The 16,245-nt window shown below is 44.4% G+C and overlaps 1 protein-coding gene across 8 annotated transcripts in view; it reads right to left on the reverse strand.

Moving 5' to 3' along the window:
• Nucleotides 1–16,245, reverse strand: part of ESRRG (estrogen related receptor gamma) — a 1,085,823-nt gene that overhangs the window by 87,153 nt on the left and 982,425 nt on the right. For all 8 annotated transcript variants that reach the window (XM_085612926.1, XM_085612927.1, XM_085612931.1 and 5 more), the window contains one exon: nucleotides 6,383–6,493. In XM_085612926.1, the coding sequence (XP_085469052.1) occupies nucleotides 6,383–6,493 (111 nt within the window). The remainder of the gene's footprint in view (nucleotides 1–6,382; nucleotides 6,494–16,245) is intronic.

Here is a 16,245-nt window from a genome sequence, read left to right on the forward strand (position 1 = left end):
TGGTGGCAGTATGGAAAGGTACCCAAAAATACTTTCCTCGAATTTTCAACAACCGAAATTGCAACAGTAATTCATCCTCAGATATTTGGGGTCTGGGCCGTAGCTTCAAGGGGGTGTTACACCCCCCCCTAATAAATGTATTATGTAGCACATAGTTGGGAACAGGTGCTTTCAATCTGGTATGGTGAGGTGTCTGTCGAATTTCACTTTGGATTATTACGTGCACACACAGACTAAAACACACAGACATTCGCTCTCCTCGCTGTTTTGAAGTTCTTAAAAATGTTGGTTATTTTACAAAATATTTTGTTTTAAGTGCCACTAACAATCCACACTGCTCTCCCTTTCCACAGGTCCTTAAGCCGCACTCATGTCCTGCTTCTCAGATAATGTATGTTAACAAGATATGCTGGCGTGATTATTGGCAAATCTGAAGCTAACCCTCCTCACCCCCCCAATTCTGACTGACCAAGCTGCACTTGTTTGGGGTAGTTCTAGACCTCCCATCAGCTTTTAACGAGACGCATGGAACTACCACTACCATCAAGGGGCCGGCACAGAAGGAAGAATTATCAGAGCTGCGCTGATGATGCCTCTCTGAGCAATGTCTGTCAGTAACGGATGCGTTTTACCATCAGTGAGGGCCTGCCCAGATGAGTGGCCCATAGTGGCTGATGGTGCGCGAGCACCACCCGTGATCCCGCCTCTCCCTCTGGCCTATAGAGACCTAGAGCAGGTATTTTTATACACGACCTTATAAAGGGAGCATGGTGTTTCACTGATATGATGTCAGAGGAGAGAAAAAAACTAAGCAAATGTTTCAGTGCTTTGATATGAGGGCAGTGAATAATTGGGACCGGAAAAGGTGTTCACGAAAATTGTTCTAAAGGAGAGCTGTACAGGTAAATTCAATCATACACTACGTGCATGTGATGTAACGTTAACCATCGGAAAGTGTAAAAAGTGCAGTGTTTGTGCACAGACCAAAGTGTGGTACTCCGCTGCACTGGGTCAGGGCCTGAGAACTACCGTCTTTTCTGCGCTGTCATTGGTGGAAGCAGAGAGAGCTCTCAAGAGGAAGAGGTGATGTATACTCAGGGCCACTGGAATTATGCCACAGGGGAGCACCAAATTATGTGGCAGGGTTCACTAAATTTTGGAGCAACAAAAGGCAAATTATGGGACAGAATGTGGCACATTTTGTGATAGTATTGATTTCTCAGTACACTTATTCCCCTATTTCCATGATGTAGATGACAATAGCGCTAAAACACAGTGATGTAGCGCTATACAAACACACTTTCAGTAAACCATTCCTGAGGAAAGTACCCATGACAGATAAGAGGGGATATGTTTTAGAAGCTAAGTTTACAAGGACTGTTAACAATGTGCTTCCCGGTTTTTCATACATGGGAATAAGCATTGCTTCATACAACTGTGAGCTGGATATGTAACACTTGAAACACACATCATTGGGAAGAATTGGGACATTTTGACCGCTTCTTTCAAACAATGACATTTGTTTTAGTGTTCTTAGTAAGTGACATTTTCCAAACGAACGGGTGCACACAGTCTATTTATATTCTTTCGAAAACCTGTGAGCGCGACGGTATATTAATTGTACAGAATATACTTAGATGGCCCAATCTTGTTGACTGGCTTTTGTGACAAGGCTGGGGGGGGGGGGGAGCCAGACCAGGGGAGTGCAGGGTCACGTGCCCAGGAACGCACGTGAGAGTAGCGCACTGGAAAGAATGAATGGGGGATTGCACGGTGAATGGCACTTAACCTAAATATATCGCTTCTGCTTCTAAACAACCCTAGCATGAGTCCGTTCGTCTTCGACGTCTCGTTAAATCGAAAGTAAAGCTGGAGTGCCGGAAAAAAGCGAGGAAGAGAAGGTGGTCAGATCTCCTCAGCCCGCGAAGCGAGAGGGCCCAGCGAACCTGGCAACTCCGGTTACCACAGGGCCGCGTTTTGCACACACAAAATAGGTTGGCTGCTCGCAGTTTTACCCGACTGCCGCTCACTCCTGTGCCTGCTTCACAGAATCTCGACCTTTAATAATTGTGACAACGCCACAACCGTGAGGTACATCACCGAACCGGCGCATTAAAGAGAGGACGGGGTGCGCGGGAAGTCTAACCCTGGGCAGAGCCCTGGCATCGGGCTAGGCTGAAAGATCCATGCAAAAGCGCGGGAAGGGACCAGTCATCTCACGCGCGCCCCTTCCTTCCGAGGAGGGTGGACTGTGCTGGGAGGCGTGGACGGTGCTGGGAAAGGGCCCTGCAGTTCCCTCTGGCCTCCGAGAGCCCCATCGCCAAGGAAACGGAATAGCCACGAGCGCTCTCTCAAACTACATCTTATTTAATGATTTCCTAATTACAATCAATACAACCCAATTTTCATTGCTGCGCTTTTCTGGTGCGCAAAAAAGCGCGCGGGTTCCATAAAATCTCTGGGGCTAATTCTTCACTTAAGCCGATTTCGACGTTTCTTGGCGCTTATCGGGCAGGCTTTGAAAACTAGCACTTACGAGTGTGTGTTTAAAAGCAATCTGATGGGACGGATAATAGAAATATCGGTCCCATGGCTACAGATAATAATTGAGAAAGAGGCCGGTGCTGCTGCCGTAGAAGGTGCTTTGGTTGGCTGTTAATGCGCTGCCTCTGACTATTCTGGGCCCCCGTTGCAGGGAGGCACAGGTCAAAGGTGAACTGGCGCACAGGGGCGCAGGAAAAGGCTGTGGACCTGGTGAAAATTCGGACCTCCCAGCCATCTGAATAGGACCAGACCGCCATCTTTTATGGAGGAAAAGACTGGCGCGGGCTTCATTAAAGCTGCACAGAGTTCATGAACGCCATGCGGGATTATTTTACCAAAATGAGATAGGGGCTTCGGGCGTCAGTATTCCCCGTGAACTGGAATAACTGCGAAAGCGCTCAAAAACACAGCGGAGGTTTTACCTGCAGCAGGGAAAAACCAAATTGCGCTCAAGCACCCAAGTGCCCATTTTGGGTGGATGGCCCTGGATAACTGGGCCCTTGACGCACTTGTACGAAGACGCACTTTGTCTTCCAACGTCATGGATTCTCAGGAACAGCACTTCCAGATGTCTAATAGGCCCGCAAAGAAAAAGTATCTGCTATTTGGCATCAATTTCTTTTCAAATTCCTCCTCAGAGGGTGGTATCCGGGAGGCACAGGCCCTTTACTCCTGTTGGTGAATTTTGTGTGTGTGTGGTTATGTGAGTGTTGCTTATGTGTGTTTACCCTTGCCTATGAGGGAAGCAACATTTTTCACATCCTAATTACTCGAGGAGGGCAGGGGTGGGGTGTGGGGGTAAGCCTTTAGTGGGAGGACATCATTGGATACTTTTCTAGTGCTGTCCCCGTTGCAGTGTGGCTGGGGCGCCGGTAACTGAACCCCACTTTAACAGCCTTCTGCGAATGACACAGTCAACATAGGAGCTCAGTGACTACACCGAACAAAAACATGAAAGACGGCAGTCTCTGCCTTGCCAAAATCCAGTCATATTAAAACCCCTAATGAAATTAAGCATTAGAGTTTATTACATTTTATAGAATTATCAGAAAGTTTTTATTATAATGCAGAAAATCTGCTTAATGCAGGCCCAAAATGCATTTACTGACTGGCGGAACAGCTTAGACAGGCTGAGAGGCGGAAGCCAGATTGGACAATTGAAGGTATAATCAGCATAATGTTTGTTGGAAAGGCACAGGGAAACCATGCCATATGTTCACTTAAGCTTTAATTTTATGTAAAACGGCCTGTTTTTCCATTGACGTAGAGAAAATGCCCTTTCACTTCCAGTTTAAAGTCTGTTATGTGCTCAACAGCTCCCCATATGTTCATTGCTGCGGTGTTCAGCAGCGACCCCTGCTGGGCGGAATGACTTTGAGGGGACTTTGCCAGCCAGCAGGCAAATGCCAGAGAGGGATCCCACATGCATTGTGAAACCTCACCTGAGGGTCAGTGCCAACACAGCCGGAGGCGTGTAGCCTTCATGGAGGAGAAAGTACTTTTTCAAAAATGTACACACATTTTTGAGACTCGGGTTCAAGTCTTCCTGTCATCATGTGCACCATTTTCCGGAACTGGGCTTACATTTAACAACACAATGCATTCTGGGAGATGTAGTCTTGGGGCTTATGAAGAAAGATTGGTAGAATTAAAGATGGTCAGTCCAGTGCTGAATTAAAAAAAAAAAGGTGCCAGAACTTTCGTCAATGTGTGGTGCAGCTTGCACCACGCATTGCCCCTGCCATACTGCCGATCATAGTAACAACACAACTACTAACCATCACACTCCTACATGTTTGACAATTCGGACTATTCCAGGCCCCCTAAAGCTATAAGAGTGTCTTGGGCAGCAGTTAATAATAATTTTTAATGTTTATTGAATTATTAATTAAATTAGTTAGACAGTGCCATCTTGTGGCAGGCTGTCACAAGCACCAGTATTGATAATTAAGTGTCGGTGCCGAGCAAGCACCTGGAACCACCGGCTCAAAATAAGCTCTTGGACAGTCCATCAAAGATACTTATACAGAGAGCATGAAACTGAATCAACTTACAGGTGCACTTAGCAATCAATGTGAATGATTTTTGTAGATGAAAGAGGCTATGAGACTAGAGTAATGGATGTGGGCCAAGAGAAATAGACATATTTTGTTTTCATAGTAAGTGGAGTTCAAGCAGGAACCCTTCTCCACCCGCTAGCAGTGGTTCGGGTGGGAGTGATTGGGAAGCCAAAGAACCATCTGGTAAATACTGGGTAGTGACAACATAACATAACGTGTATTCATAAAGTGCGTGTTCACCCAAGGTATCTTGGCGCTGAATAACAGATGTTTGTTGCTACCCAACTCAATGGTACTCATCTTATTAACCTCAGAAGGATGAAAGGCTGAGTAGATCCACCAAGATTTGAACCTGTGATCATGAGGTTGAACACAGACCCCCACCCTGGACGCGTTAGTCCACTAAGCCACCAGACCCAGAGACAGCGTAACAGTAAAAGTGAAAAGTCCAGGCAGAATGAAGAGCTGCTCTGTCCGAGAACCTGGATTTGTTCTGTTACTTTCTGTGCTGTTCTCCTTCACTTCTACATGGGTGTTATTAAGAGTATGTTGTAGAGCGCAGAACTACAGATACGGTAGCAATACTCTGCCTTTCAAAGCAGACCTGAGTGGAGCTTTATGAAATGTGCTCAACGGTACTGCAGACAGTGATTGGCTGGGGCTGTCGTCCAAGCTACCAAACATCTAACAGAACGTCAGCATCCTCTGCACTACTTCTTAATTCCCAGAGAGTATGGATTTACAGACTGATGAACACTGATGGTTTAGGAGCGGGCATGGCAGGATCCCAAAGAGTGCAAAAATGCCCCATAGAATTTCCTGAAACGAACGGAAGTCTCGAGTTTGATATTCGAGCTGTGCCATCATGATATTTTTTCACCTGACTTTTGTGTATTTTTCATAAAAACTAAGTAAAATATGTCATGGTCACATGAAAATCACGACTTTTGCCCTGCTTTAATATTGCATACGATCCATCTTACAAATTTTGTATGACGCTGTAACCTGACACCGCTTTCTTTTGCTGTTGTTAAGTGATTCATGAAGAAAAGTTATACAAGGTGTGCTCTCACATACAAAATAATGACAAGTTGCTGGCTTGGCATAGTTTTACAATACTCAAGACAATAAGGCACATGAGTGCTTAGTTTGAGCCGGTGGTTTCCGGTGCTCAGCACCAGCACTTAATCATCGACACTAGCGCTTTTCATGAGCACCGGTTAAGGACACATTCATTTATGCACAGGGAGATTAAGTGATTTGCCCAGAATCACAGGATGTTGAGCCAAAGTCGAGACTCGAACCTGGTTCCCCAGTTTCAAAGCCGGCAGCTTTGGCCATTATGCCACATGCTCGACCCAATTTCATGGTAAGTAGTTGGTTCTGTTTTAGGCAGAGCTAACAGGAGAAATGTGCTGGTGCAAGCTGCCTCCTGACAGGTGTCCCCGCACTTATAGTTTTACAAATTAACCACTGAGGCACATCCGTTATCAGCGACAATCAACTTATTGAATCAGAAGATCTGTAAAATCCTTTAGATGCAACATCTAAAGCCAGGAGTCAAATACACAAGTGCATTTATGCTGCGTTAATGTACCTGAGAATCCCTCATACTCGTGTATCTTAGGTTTACACAGTGCTTTTTACAAAAAAGGACAAGCGTAAAACAAGGCATTGCCATGTGACTATACGCCAAGTGATGCTAAGAGCTAGGGCCTGTCCTCTCTGGGTGTGATATGCATAATCCGAAAACTACCTGCAGTATCGTATATACTTACATGGTTTTTTGGCCGGCTGAACTAGCTGCGGATTCAGGTAGGGACTGTTTTCTGCATCTATTCTGCGCTTGTACTTCTGACGGCCTCCGCGCACTCGATCCAGACGAACCCCTGAAATGGATAGAAAAGGAAATGTTTAGAGCAAGTCAATAAATTGATAGTTTTCTCTGTTTCCATAAAGTTGATGATCGTATGTTTTTAGGTATGCATTAAAAGGGACACGCATGCTTAGTAAAGGTATAGAAATGTTGCACATGCATTCGGTATCTTGATTGTAAGGGATATTCTAATTTTCAAACACTGTCAAAAATAGACTAACATGTCCATGGAAGAAAGACTGCTACATTCATATTTTAAATAGAAGGTAAAAGCACTTTTACTGAAGCTTTTTTTGAATACTTGGTGACAGATTTATAAATTTAATGCACAAATATGTTCTCTGCGGGTAAACCTCTTCTCCTGGACTATTAAGGGCTGCATGCACCTCTCATACACACACGGGATCTTGTGAGTGGATAAATGCTACGCCAATATAGGCCACACCCTCATGCATATTACGATTTTGGATTTGCATGAGCCTTTTAAACATGTAATAGATAAGAACGACTCCTGAGGCTCAAAATAAGTTAAAAAGGCTTCATCAGTGCTCGGTATATGGCATGGGTGACCACGGCTGTCATACCTCAAAAATCCGCCCCACTTTCAAAGAGCTTTTCTCTCTGTCTGGGGCCCTCATTCTGAGTCAGGCGGTGATTCTGATTCAGCCCGAGATGGGAGTTACACTCAGACTCAGGATTAGAAGCAGTCAGGGCTTTAAGTGGGATGAAAAAACTGTGGGGGTCTCTCAAAGGGGCGTGGTCAATGGAATTAAGGGTGTGGCTTAAAACACTGAAGCTAAAAATCTGTGTTTAGCACAATGTGCCGCCCGACTTGTATTTTGCTGTTCCTGTCATTGCGTCCAGATATATGATACAACAAGTCACATCATACCTATAAGTCAGGGCTATTGGCTTTGTCAATGGTTGCTAGTTGCATAAGATAAATACACAGTAACTATGGCCTGTATATAATATTGAAAAAACTTCCACTTTAAGCCCTGGTGGGGACACCACGACAATGTTGCTGCTCCTGAGATTCAAAAAGAGAAGGGCAATGCAGAGAGAAAATGACTCTCTTTAAAGGATTTCCCTTTCCCTACAATGGTCACCACGCGCACGTCAATGTGCCTGCTGTCACTGCAGTCAGGAAAAAAAAATGGACCGCCTGTGCCAGGCCACAAAACAGAGCCCGATAGAGACCCGTTTCGAGGCCCCCTTAAAAAAACTGCCGGTGCTCAGACCCGGTGAGACCCGGCCCACGTAAATCCCTGGAAGTAGTGCAAGAAAACCACACTCAATGTTTCTATCCGTGCAGATTTCACCAGCAAATACCTGGTGCAATCTTTGTGGGGGAAATGGCTCACACTGAGGAAAAACACATGCACTGAAACACTGATTTCCACATTCTCCATTTCCCCGGTTCACACTTGCAGAAGTGCAGTAATATAGCACCTGTAAATTTCCACACACCGTGGTATGTCCACACCGGGTCCTGTATTTAGACCCTAGGCCTAGGTCTTAACATTTATTAGCATTTTACTCCTGCTAATCTTCATGGTGTATCAAATTCAATGTGGGATGACTGGTAAACCTGTAATGCAGACAAGCAAACATAATTCACCATAATAGAGTCAAGGCAGCATCCTGTTGCACGTGCACTCATTGTGAATATGTGGCGAGATAGAAGAAGGGGGTGCTAGCTAGCGCTGTAACAAAACATTATGTGGCTCCCTTGCAGAATGCGGCGAGGGGCCCCGGAGTCTGTCATATCTCTCCTACATTCTTAGACCTTAGAGTGGAAGGGGCCCCTGAAGGCTGCCCCCCCCTCAGTGGCCTTTGGTACGCCCCTGGTGCTGGCCTGACAGCTCTCGCGATCACTTGACTGTGCATCGGGAGGAACAAACCTTCTGCTGAGGTGAAACCAAAGCTTCACGCATGAGGTGGGATGAACAGCACATCCATTAGACAGGCGTTTGTTTTTTCAAACAACTACCCTAAGTCCTAAGTTATCCAGAGAGATAAAAGGCACGACTAACATTAAAGCTCCCTCGCTCGGCAGCTGAATGTACAATTAGTGCGCGAGGCCTGCCGAGTGGTGGTCTCCGGGTGCCGATCGGCGCTATTAGACACATTACTGGTGTGCAGAAACCTGCGTCTGGAAACCGCGATTTTATCACATTCTGGGCTTCTCAAAGCGACTTCATTCTATTTACATTAAGGAAAAACGCCGCCTAATGCCCACACGTCATATCAAAATATATGTTTCATAAGCTATTTTCAGGTAAACACACCTTCCTCTGCTTCCTCACACTGCTACAGTGATAGCTGCACGTCACTACCTCTTTGGCACAAGGAAGTAGATAGAGCTTCGGAACTCACACAAAGAATGATGATGCTACATTTCACATCCTGCTTTATAGGAACATTACAACTACAACTTAGGGCTGGCTCTTGACAGTTATGATGCCTGAGAAACTGACACTGTGACATATTTTCGGTGCTTGTAAATTTAGGGCTGGGGAAATATGGGGGAGTATCGGAGGAGCAAGTCTGAGGCTCGAAACACCGACTAAGTTGTGCATTTGTGGGCATCCACTAACATTTTGTAGGGCCACTCCCACCTTGGAAACACTCATAAATGTACTCGCAACCTTTGTTAAGGATCTGCGTGAGCAGGGCGGAACGAGAAGGGGACTCCCGAGCTGACCCGGGGGCTTTGAAGTGATCATGCATCCCTGTGGATAAGAACATAAAGAAAGTAAAATAAGTATCCCTACATTTCCATCATCCTTAGCGTGGTACACGGCACATTTTCTCGACACGTTAGCGGAGTAAGTATGGAGGGAGGTTGAGGAGCAGGGGGATCCTATGAAGAAGGAAATCCATTCCCAGCACAGGCCCCAATTTGGAGTAAATGGGATTTAGGGGCTGAGATATGCTGTGGCTGGAATTCATGTTTCCGACCAATATTCCGCACCTAAGTCGGCCTATCACAAGCCAGTCCCTGTCAGCACGTGAGACCCAGCACAGGATCACCGCAGCCTTAAAACTGCAGTTTAATCAGGTCTAATCCACAGTATGTGCACAAAGCACCCCACAAATGTTGGACTCTGTGGGGACACTGTGATGATGGGAGAAGAAGTGACCACAGCATCGTTTTCTGAGGCCTTGTAGGTTGAGATGATTGTGAAATTTATCGGCGAGTCTGGTTTCAGGCGTCGTGTTTCCATTGAGCCGACTCTGGAGATTCTAGGTATCTGGAGAGAGGTGTGGGTGTTGGTGTATTGATTAATGTTTGTTGTGCAGAAGATAATACACTTCTTGAGGCATTCAGTGGCACTTGGACAGTGTTATCGGTGGTTATGACCACCTATAAGGTGGTAAACACTTGGATGACACAGCAGACATTTTTGTGTTGAGTAACGTGCTTTCTTTTTGTTCTGTGGAAAGATCCTGGTTTTAGTGTTGTGAATTGTTGGTATGTACTGCATATGGTTAATCCGTTTCTCAGGTAGCATGCTACGCTGTGCGTCAGGCTTCATGCGACAAGAATAAACAAGTGGTATTTACATGGGTGTGACAGTCGCTCACTTCTCTGATCACCTTTTCAAATTGATCAATTGTTATTACAGAGTCTAGTGTTTGGTCTTTGTACGTGATGGTCTCTGTTGTCCCTAAATGCTGTGTTTGCAAGCGGGTGATAGTGAGCTACTAACCACAGTGTAAATAGCTTCAGCAATTATCATATTGAGGTTCACCATGGACAACATTTCACTAACTCACTGCTTAGATACTTTACCCGAAAATAGACTATGAGTTACTAGTGGATGGGTGTCTTTCACTGGACGTGCTCCACGCCTTAGTAACTAACATCCCAAAAACCGATTTGCTTTTTTGCTTAATATGTCCTGCATCTTCTTCTCTTTTATTTTCTTTGCCTCAGGTGATTTGTTCAGGTCTTAAATAAATATACTCCTCTACAGTGATCGAATCCATTTAGGTATCTCTTTATTTATTCTGTTTTATATTCGTGTAGCAGAGAATAAAACACTTGTGAGCCATTTATTTTATTCCTGGTGGACACTGATTGTCTTGATAAAAAATCTGTATTGCTTTGCTTAATTTGTAGATGCTTAGGTCATTATGTTGCTTTCTGCTTAATAATGCTTTGGCGTAACAGACTTCGAATGAGCGAAACAAAATATTTATATTGATTCAATCGAAATTGTCAATGCATAAACAAGGGTAATCCCAGAGCTCCCCTTTACTGTTATGTATATATATATATATATATATATATTATGAGGGACCCTATGCTTCCTAGTGGTATATGTTCATCAACTGATGATGTACAGGATAGAGAAAACAACTGTCATTTGCATAATTTACCCAACAACATACGCACGGGTTCAGTCTTTATTTTGTATTGCATACATTTTTTGGGGTGTGACAATATCTGCAAATTAGAAATACGTCAATAAACCAATGCAGTGTCCCAGAAGAACAGTGAGGCAGCTCTGTTGATAAAAAGCAATCTACAAAGAGAGAGACACAAGGATGTGGTAAGCCTTGAAGGTCAAAGCGGCATCTCATATGCTATGTGATGCCGGATCACACCAGCGACCAATGAAGCTTGTAAAGGATTGGAGAGATATGCGGTGACAACAGTAATAGTTAAGCAGCCTGGCTGCTAACTTCTGGGCCATTTGCAAATGATTTGCAAGAGATATGGCGAGGTCTAAATAAAGTGCATCGCAGTAATCCGACTGTGAAGCATCGGGAGCATGAATCAGGATCCCGGCATCCTGGTGGAAAAGAACACTATTAAATATTTCTCCAGTGACACCTTGATGCTCGATGACTGCGGGCATGCGGTATTTCAAGAGAGCACGGTTTTCAAGGATCGGGACTCACAGTATGGTCTTATGTCGACCAGCATGATCTGCCCTTGTTGGTCATCAGGCATGTGGCAGAGGAGTGAGCTTGGTGTTCAGGAAGAGATCAAAGGATTCAAATTCTGTTAATATAAGAAATATTATTGGAATCTTTCTTGGTCTGTACTTAAATAGATACCTATACCTATTTCTTCTCGTACCCCTTTGATTTCTGCCCATAATTGCACCATCAATTAAATGCAAAAAAGTTACTTTAATTTTAACATATATAGCACTTTTTTAAATTGACTTTGATCCTCAAATCTCTTTTGGACACACATTCAATGAGCCATTCGTATGGAAAGATGGATGTGGGAAATATGTTTTTCAGACGCAAAGTCAGGAACTTCGCCTTTTGCAAATGTTCTTGTATACTTTGGTGAAGTTTTGATTGCCACGTCTGCAAACTCAAAAGTCCTGCTCCATTTTAACTAAGTATTTTTATATTTATTTTAAAATAGATTTAAAATGTAGCACATTTATGTTAAATTACGTAGCAAGCAGAACTCAGTGGCTTCAGGATAAATAAACATATTATAAACTGTAACTGGGAAAAATATATGCTTGTTACTTCAGACGAGGTTATTTGAGGTCAGACGATGAACAAGTTCAGCCTGGTGCATGGGGGACTCCAACAGGACGTTGGCCAGGAATCAGCAAAGGTCGCCACCGGGCCAGACTTTGGCCAAGATTTAGCACTGGGTTGACTTGGACAAGACATTAGCCAAGTTTAGAAATCAGCAGACCGAGGGAGGACAGTAGTGGGGACTCGAAAATAAGCAGATGTGGAGAGACAATAGCAGGGAATCTGCACTGAGCAGACTCAGCAGACCATTAGCAAGGAATCAGCAATTGCTGCTGGTCTTCACAATGTTTACTTCTCTTCCGTGGGTGTCTTTGCTGCTCAGCAGACTGAGGAATGGGTGTAATGTGTATTAGCTATGGTAAAATCACACTGAGTGCCGTTCAGTTTTTATTGCAAACGGAGGCCAGTGCCTCAGGTGGAACGCGGCTAGAAGACCTCATAATATAGATGCTCGGGCTAGATAAACCAATGTTGAGCCGCTCCTAGAAGCATTCTATGGCCCGTGATGGGCACAGCATATACCACGGGTCAGTGTATTTAAAATATGTGCATTGGTGCGAACAGTGCATAAAGATACTTTAAGGTGTTGCAGTAAATTAACGGAGAAGCTTTATCATCACTAAATTGCATCTCTGTGAAGTTAAGTATGTGATGACCTGTTTCTCAGTTGGTGGTCTAGTTAGTTAGCCATCTAGTGCATTTTTTGCTCTTGCTATGCACTGCCAGCCAGCGCACGGGGTGTGTAGTACGGCATGGCACCTTACTGATCACCTATTTCACAGGGGCAGCACTGCCCTCAAAAGATTTAACATCTGCATGATATCCTTGATTCCTTGCTGGTAAGGCTTCTCACCCAGTGGGACGGGGCTTGGTCACCAAGGGCCCTTCATGCCTACAACACCAACAGGAATACAAGGTGCCCTTTTCGCAAGCCAGCAATAAATAAATAAACAAAAAAAAGAAGTGTTTTTTTACACATTTTATAAACAAATTAGTCAATTCACCTACAGTAGTGGTATTTGTGTTGCACACCATAAATTTGTCTCCTATTACTGAAATACTTTCATCTATAAATGTTACCCGTATTACTCCACCATCCGCGGCATGCAGAGGAGAGCGCGGGCGTGCGTCCGCTCTACAGTCGCGTGTCTTGAAAGCTAATAGTTCATGATCCTAGCTTCTTCATGCCTCTTCTCTGTGGGGCAGTTATTTAACCCATAAGGGGAATATTTACCTGGCATTTAGATGTGAAAAAATGAACCCATGCTATGTGCTTGGCCTGCAGGGCACTGCCATACCCTATAAGAAGTTGCCTGGCGCGGAGCAGCTGGTGACACACGCGCGAGAAGCCTAGAGCTCAGGCAGAAGAGGGAGCTATCGGAATATAGCATGTATCCTGTTTCCAGCAACGTTTTCACTGCACAGCAGGCATAAATAATAGGATGTCAAAAAGCTTTAATACGTTTCTGTGGTGAGGCTGTCATCCCATTACAATATATGATTATAGCTAAATAAATTGCTTCATGTAAAATATTAATTTCCTCCTGGCTTGGATACCAAAGAAGTAATGTCCATTCTGTGGGCAGAAATATTTTATAGCGCTGTGGTTACATCGTCCCAGACTCTTCCTGCTCGTATCGATAGTTTGCTTAATAAAGAAAACAAAGTGGTGACCACTGCGGTGCGATGTCCTTGGTTTTGATGCGCTCCTTTCTAAGGCCACGCGCTGGAGGACCGCGGAGTGCTGCGGCACAGGCCGCCATTTGCCTGAGTCGCAAAGGCGTGGTGTTGAGGCAGCCATCTCTACGGTTGGTGTGGAATGGGAGCCTGATGGAGATGGTAGTGGTAGAATCCGACTTTGTATTAACCTCTTACCTTGAGGTGGGATCATCATGCACTTACACCAGTCTCAACCGTATGAAGACTGGAAAAGCCAGAGAATTCTCCATGTTGCATGTGTGGTTGTTTTTGAGGGGCAGACAGGTGTGTGGTATGCTCCCTTCCCTTCATTAACACGGCCTCCTTTTTGGTGATGTCTACTGTGTTTGGTGCAGAAAGTTCATGTACCTTGCAGTATAGATATTTTGTCCACACATCTATAGTTTTCCTCTGCACTGTTCACTGGTTGAGCATATGTCAGGAACTACCAGCAATTCGGAAGAATTGTTCTCTCAGTTTGCTGCTATGGGCACAATTCCAGTTGAGTTCAGATACACCTTTCACATTGCTATTGCTGCTCAATGTTATTTATTAGTTTCCAACAGTATCTCCAGTTAGCCTACAAAAAGTCACCTGTTTGGTAAATACAAATAATCAGGTGTGTACACACAAGCACACACACATACACAAACACACACACACACAAACACACATAAACACTCACACACACGCACACACACAAACTCACACGTGCAGACACTTACCCACACTGTATTTATGAGCAGATATGATAAGTGTAGAACTAGGTACTAATATTATAGATAGTGGGCAGGCATCACTTCATTACTCGAGAGAAGGTGCAAAGCTTTGATTTGGTGATGCTGTGGTATTTTAAGTATTTTATGCATTTAAGTAGTGAAGGGTATTTGACTTGTATTAAGACCCAAGTGATTGAATCGGTTCAGTATGATACTTTTCATTAAATCGGCCTTGCATTGTGGAGCCTTTATGTCGCTTTAAGAATCTGCAGAGCTTTACCATTGTCTATTGTTTAATTAACAATCTCTTCCTGAAAGGAAAAAAAACCTAAACATTCTAATTCCAATCAGTGCCCATTGTTAGTTGCACCATGCATAGAGCAGCTACAAAGATCCCCTTCTTCTACAGACTATGTCTTAAAAAAATATTTTTTTCTCTAAAATACTACATTCTTAACCGCATAATTATTTTCTATTTTTTAACGACAGTCAATCATTTCATATAAATCATTATAAAACACCTTTTTCCAACTAACTGTCCCAAAAAAATACAATAAAGAGCAATGTTTAATATGGCCTTATAATGCCACCCCAGGATTGTGGTGACATTCACAAATCACAGAGCCTTGGTCTGTAATAGTTTAGTCTGGGGCTAGACGTGCATGTCTCTACACAACATCCGCATGAGATACAATGCAGCATAAACAAAAGTCACCTCATCTGTTCCTTGTGTAACACTATCACTGTGCAGTGAGGTGATGTGTTATCCTGACTGGAGCTCTCTGCATCTGTTAGCAGGCTAATACTTGTATGATTAATGGGCGCCTGGTTAGCATCTCCTATTACTAGTACTGCAGCTTGAGTGACATCATCCAGGACTGGTGTGCGCTATTACAATGGTTAACCACAGAGCCAGCAGAGAAAAAACAGGCCAAGATGCTCTCAGAATAATCGTGCATAGCTAGCATGCTAAAGTGCTAGAAAAAAGAACGGTAATAATGGACTGACATGAATATCATAATTCATGCGACTAAAGAGCAACAGAAATTCATATTCTTGTACTATATGTTGGCTCTTTATGGAATAAATAAGACTTTATGAATGCATTTACACGGTGGCGTTGCACAGTTTAATTTACTGTGCACCCAAGATTCATACTTTATCCCAGTGGTGTATGCCTCGGAAAAGGGGGGGTAGGGGGAAAAAAAACCCCCAAAAAACCTTACCGCCGCTGCTGCACACCTCTCCTCTGTCCTCACTCTGCTGGCAGCACCGGAAGCACCCAGGCTCCCAGACTCTCCCAGCCAATCACAATGCTGCATCATCAGCGTTGTGATTTGTCGGAGCGGCTTGCTCAGGTAGTGCCTGTGAACCTAGGCTGGGCATGCTCTCCACTGGGCTGTGCAACACAGCCAGGTGGAGAACATGCTAAGTGCACATGACGGTTGGTCAGTCCTCTTGGGCCGGCCAAACCGTCATGCGCACTTAGGGACTCCTGCTCCCTCTGACGGTGACAAGCCCAGCCCCGCCTTGCCCTGCCCTAACATGGCTTTGCATGGCCCAGAAAAATAAAATGATAATAACGTCTTGTTATTATTGTTTTGTCTTTTTTTGCACTGCTCAAAGAGCAGTGGGGCGACGCTTCTCTGCCTTAGTGGAGGAGCCGCCACTGAGTAGCCTGGCAGGGTGAGAGGATATCACCAAGGAAGGGCTATCAGTGTCATATAAACTGGCCAAGACAGACACCTAACATTGACTCACTGGTGCAATGCTTTGACACAGTGACGCTCAGTTTGCCTGACACGTGGGCATGAGGAGCGCTGGTGTC

This window comes from Triturus cristatus, chromosome 6 (assembly GCF_964204655.1).
Source record: "Triturus cristatus chromosome 6, aTriCri1.1, whole genome shotgun sequence".
Classification (NCBI taxonomy): domain Eukaryota; kingdom Metazoa; phylum Chordata; class Amphibia; order Caudata; family Salamandridae; genus Triturus; species Triturus cristatus.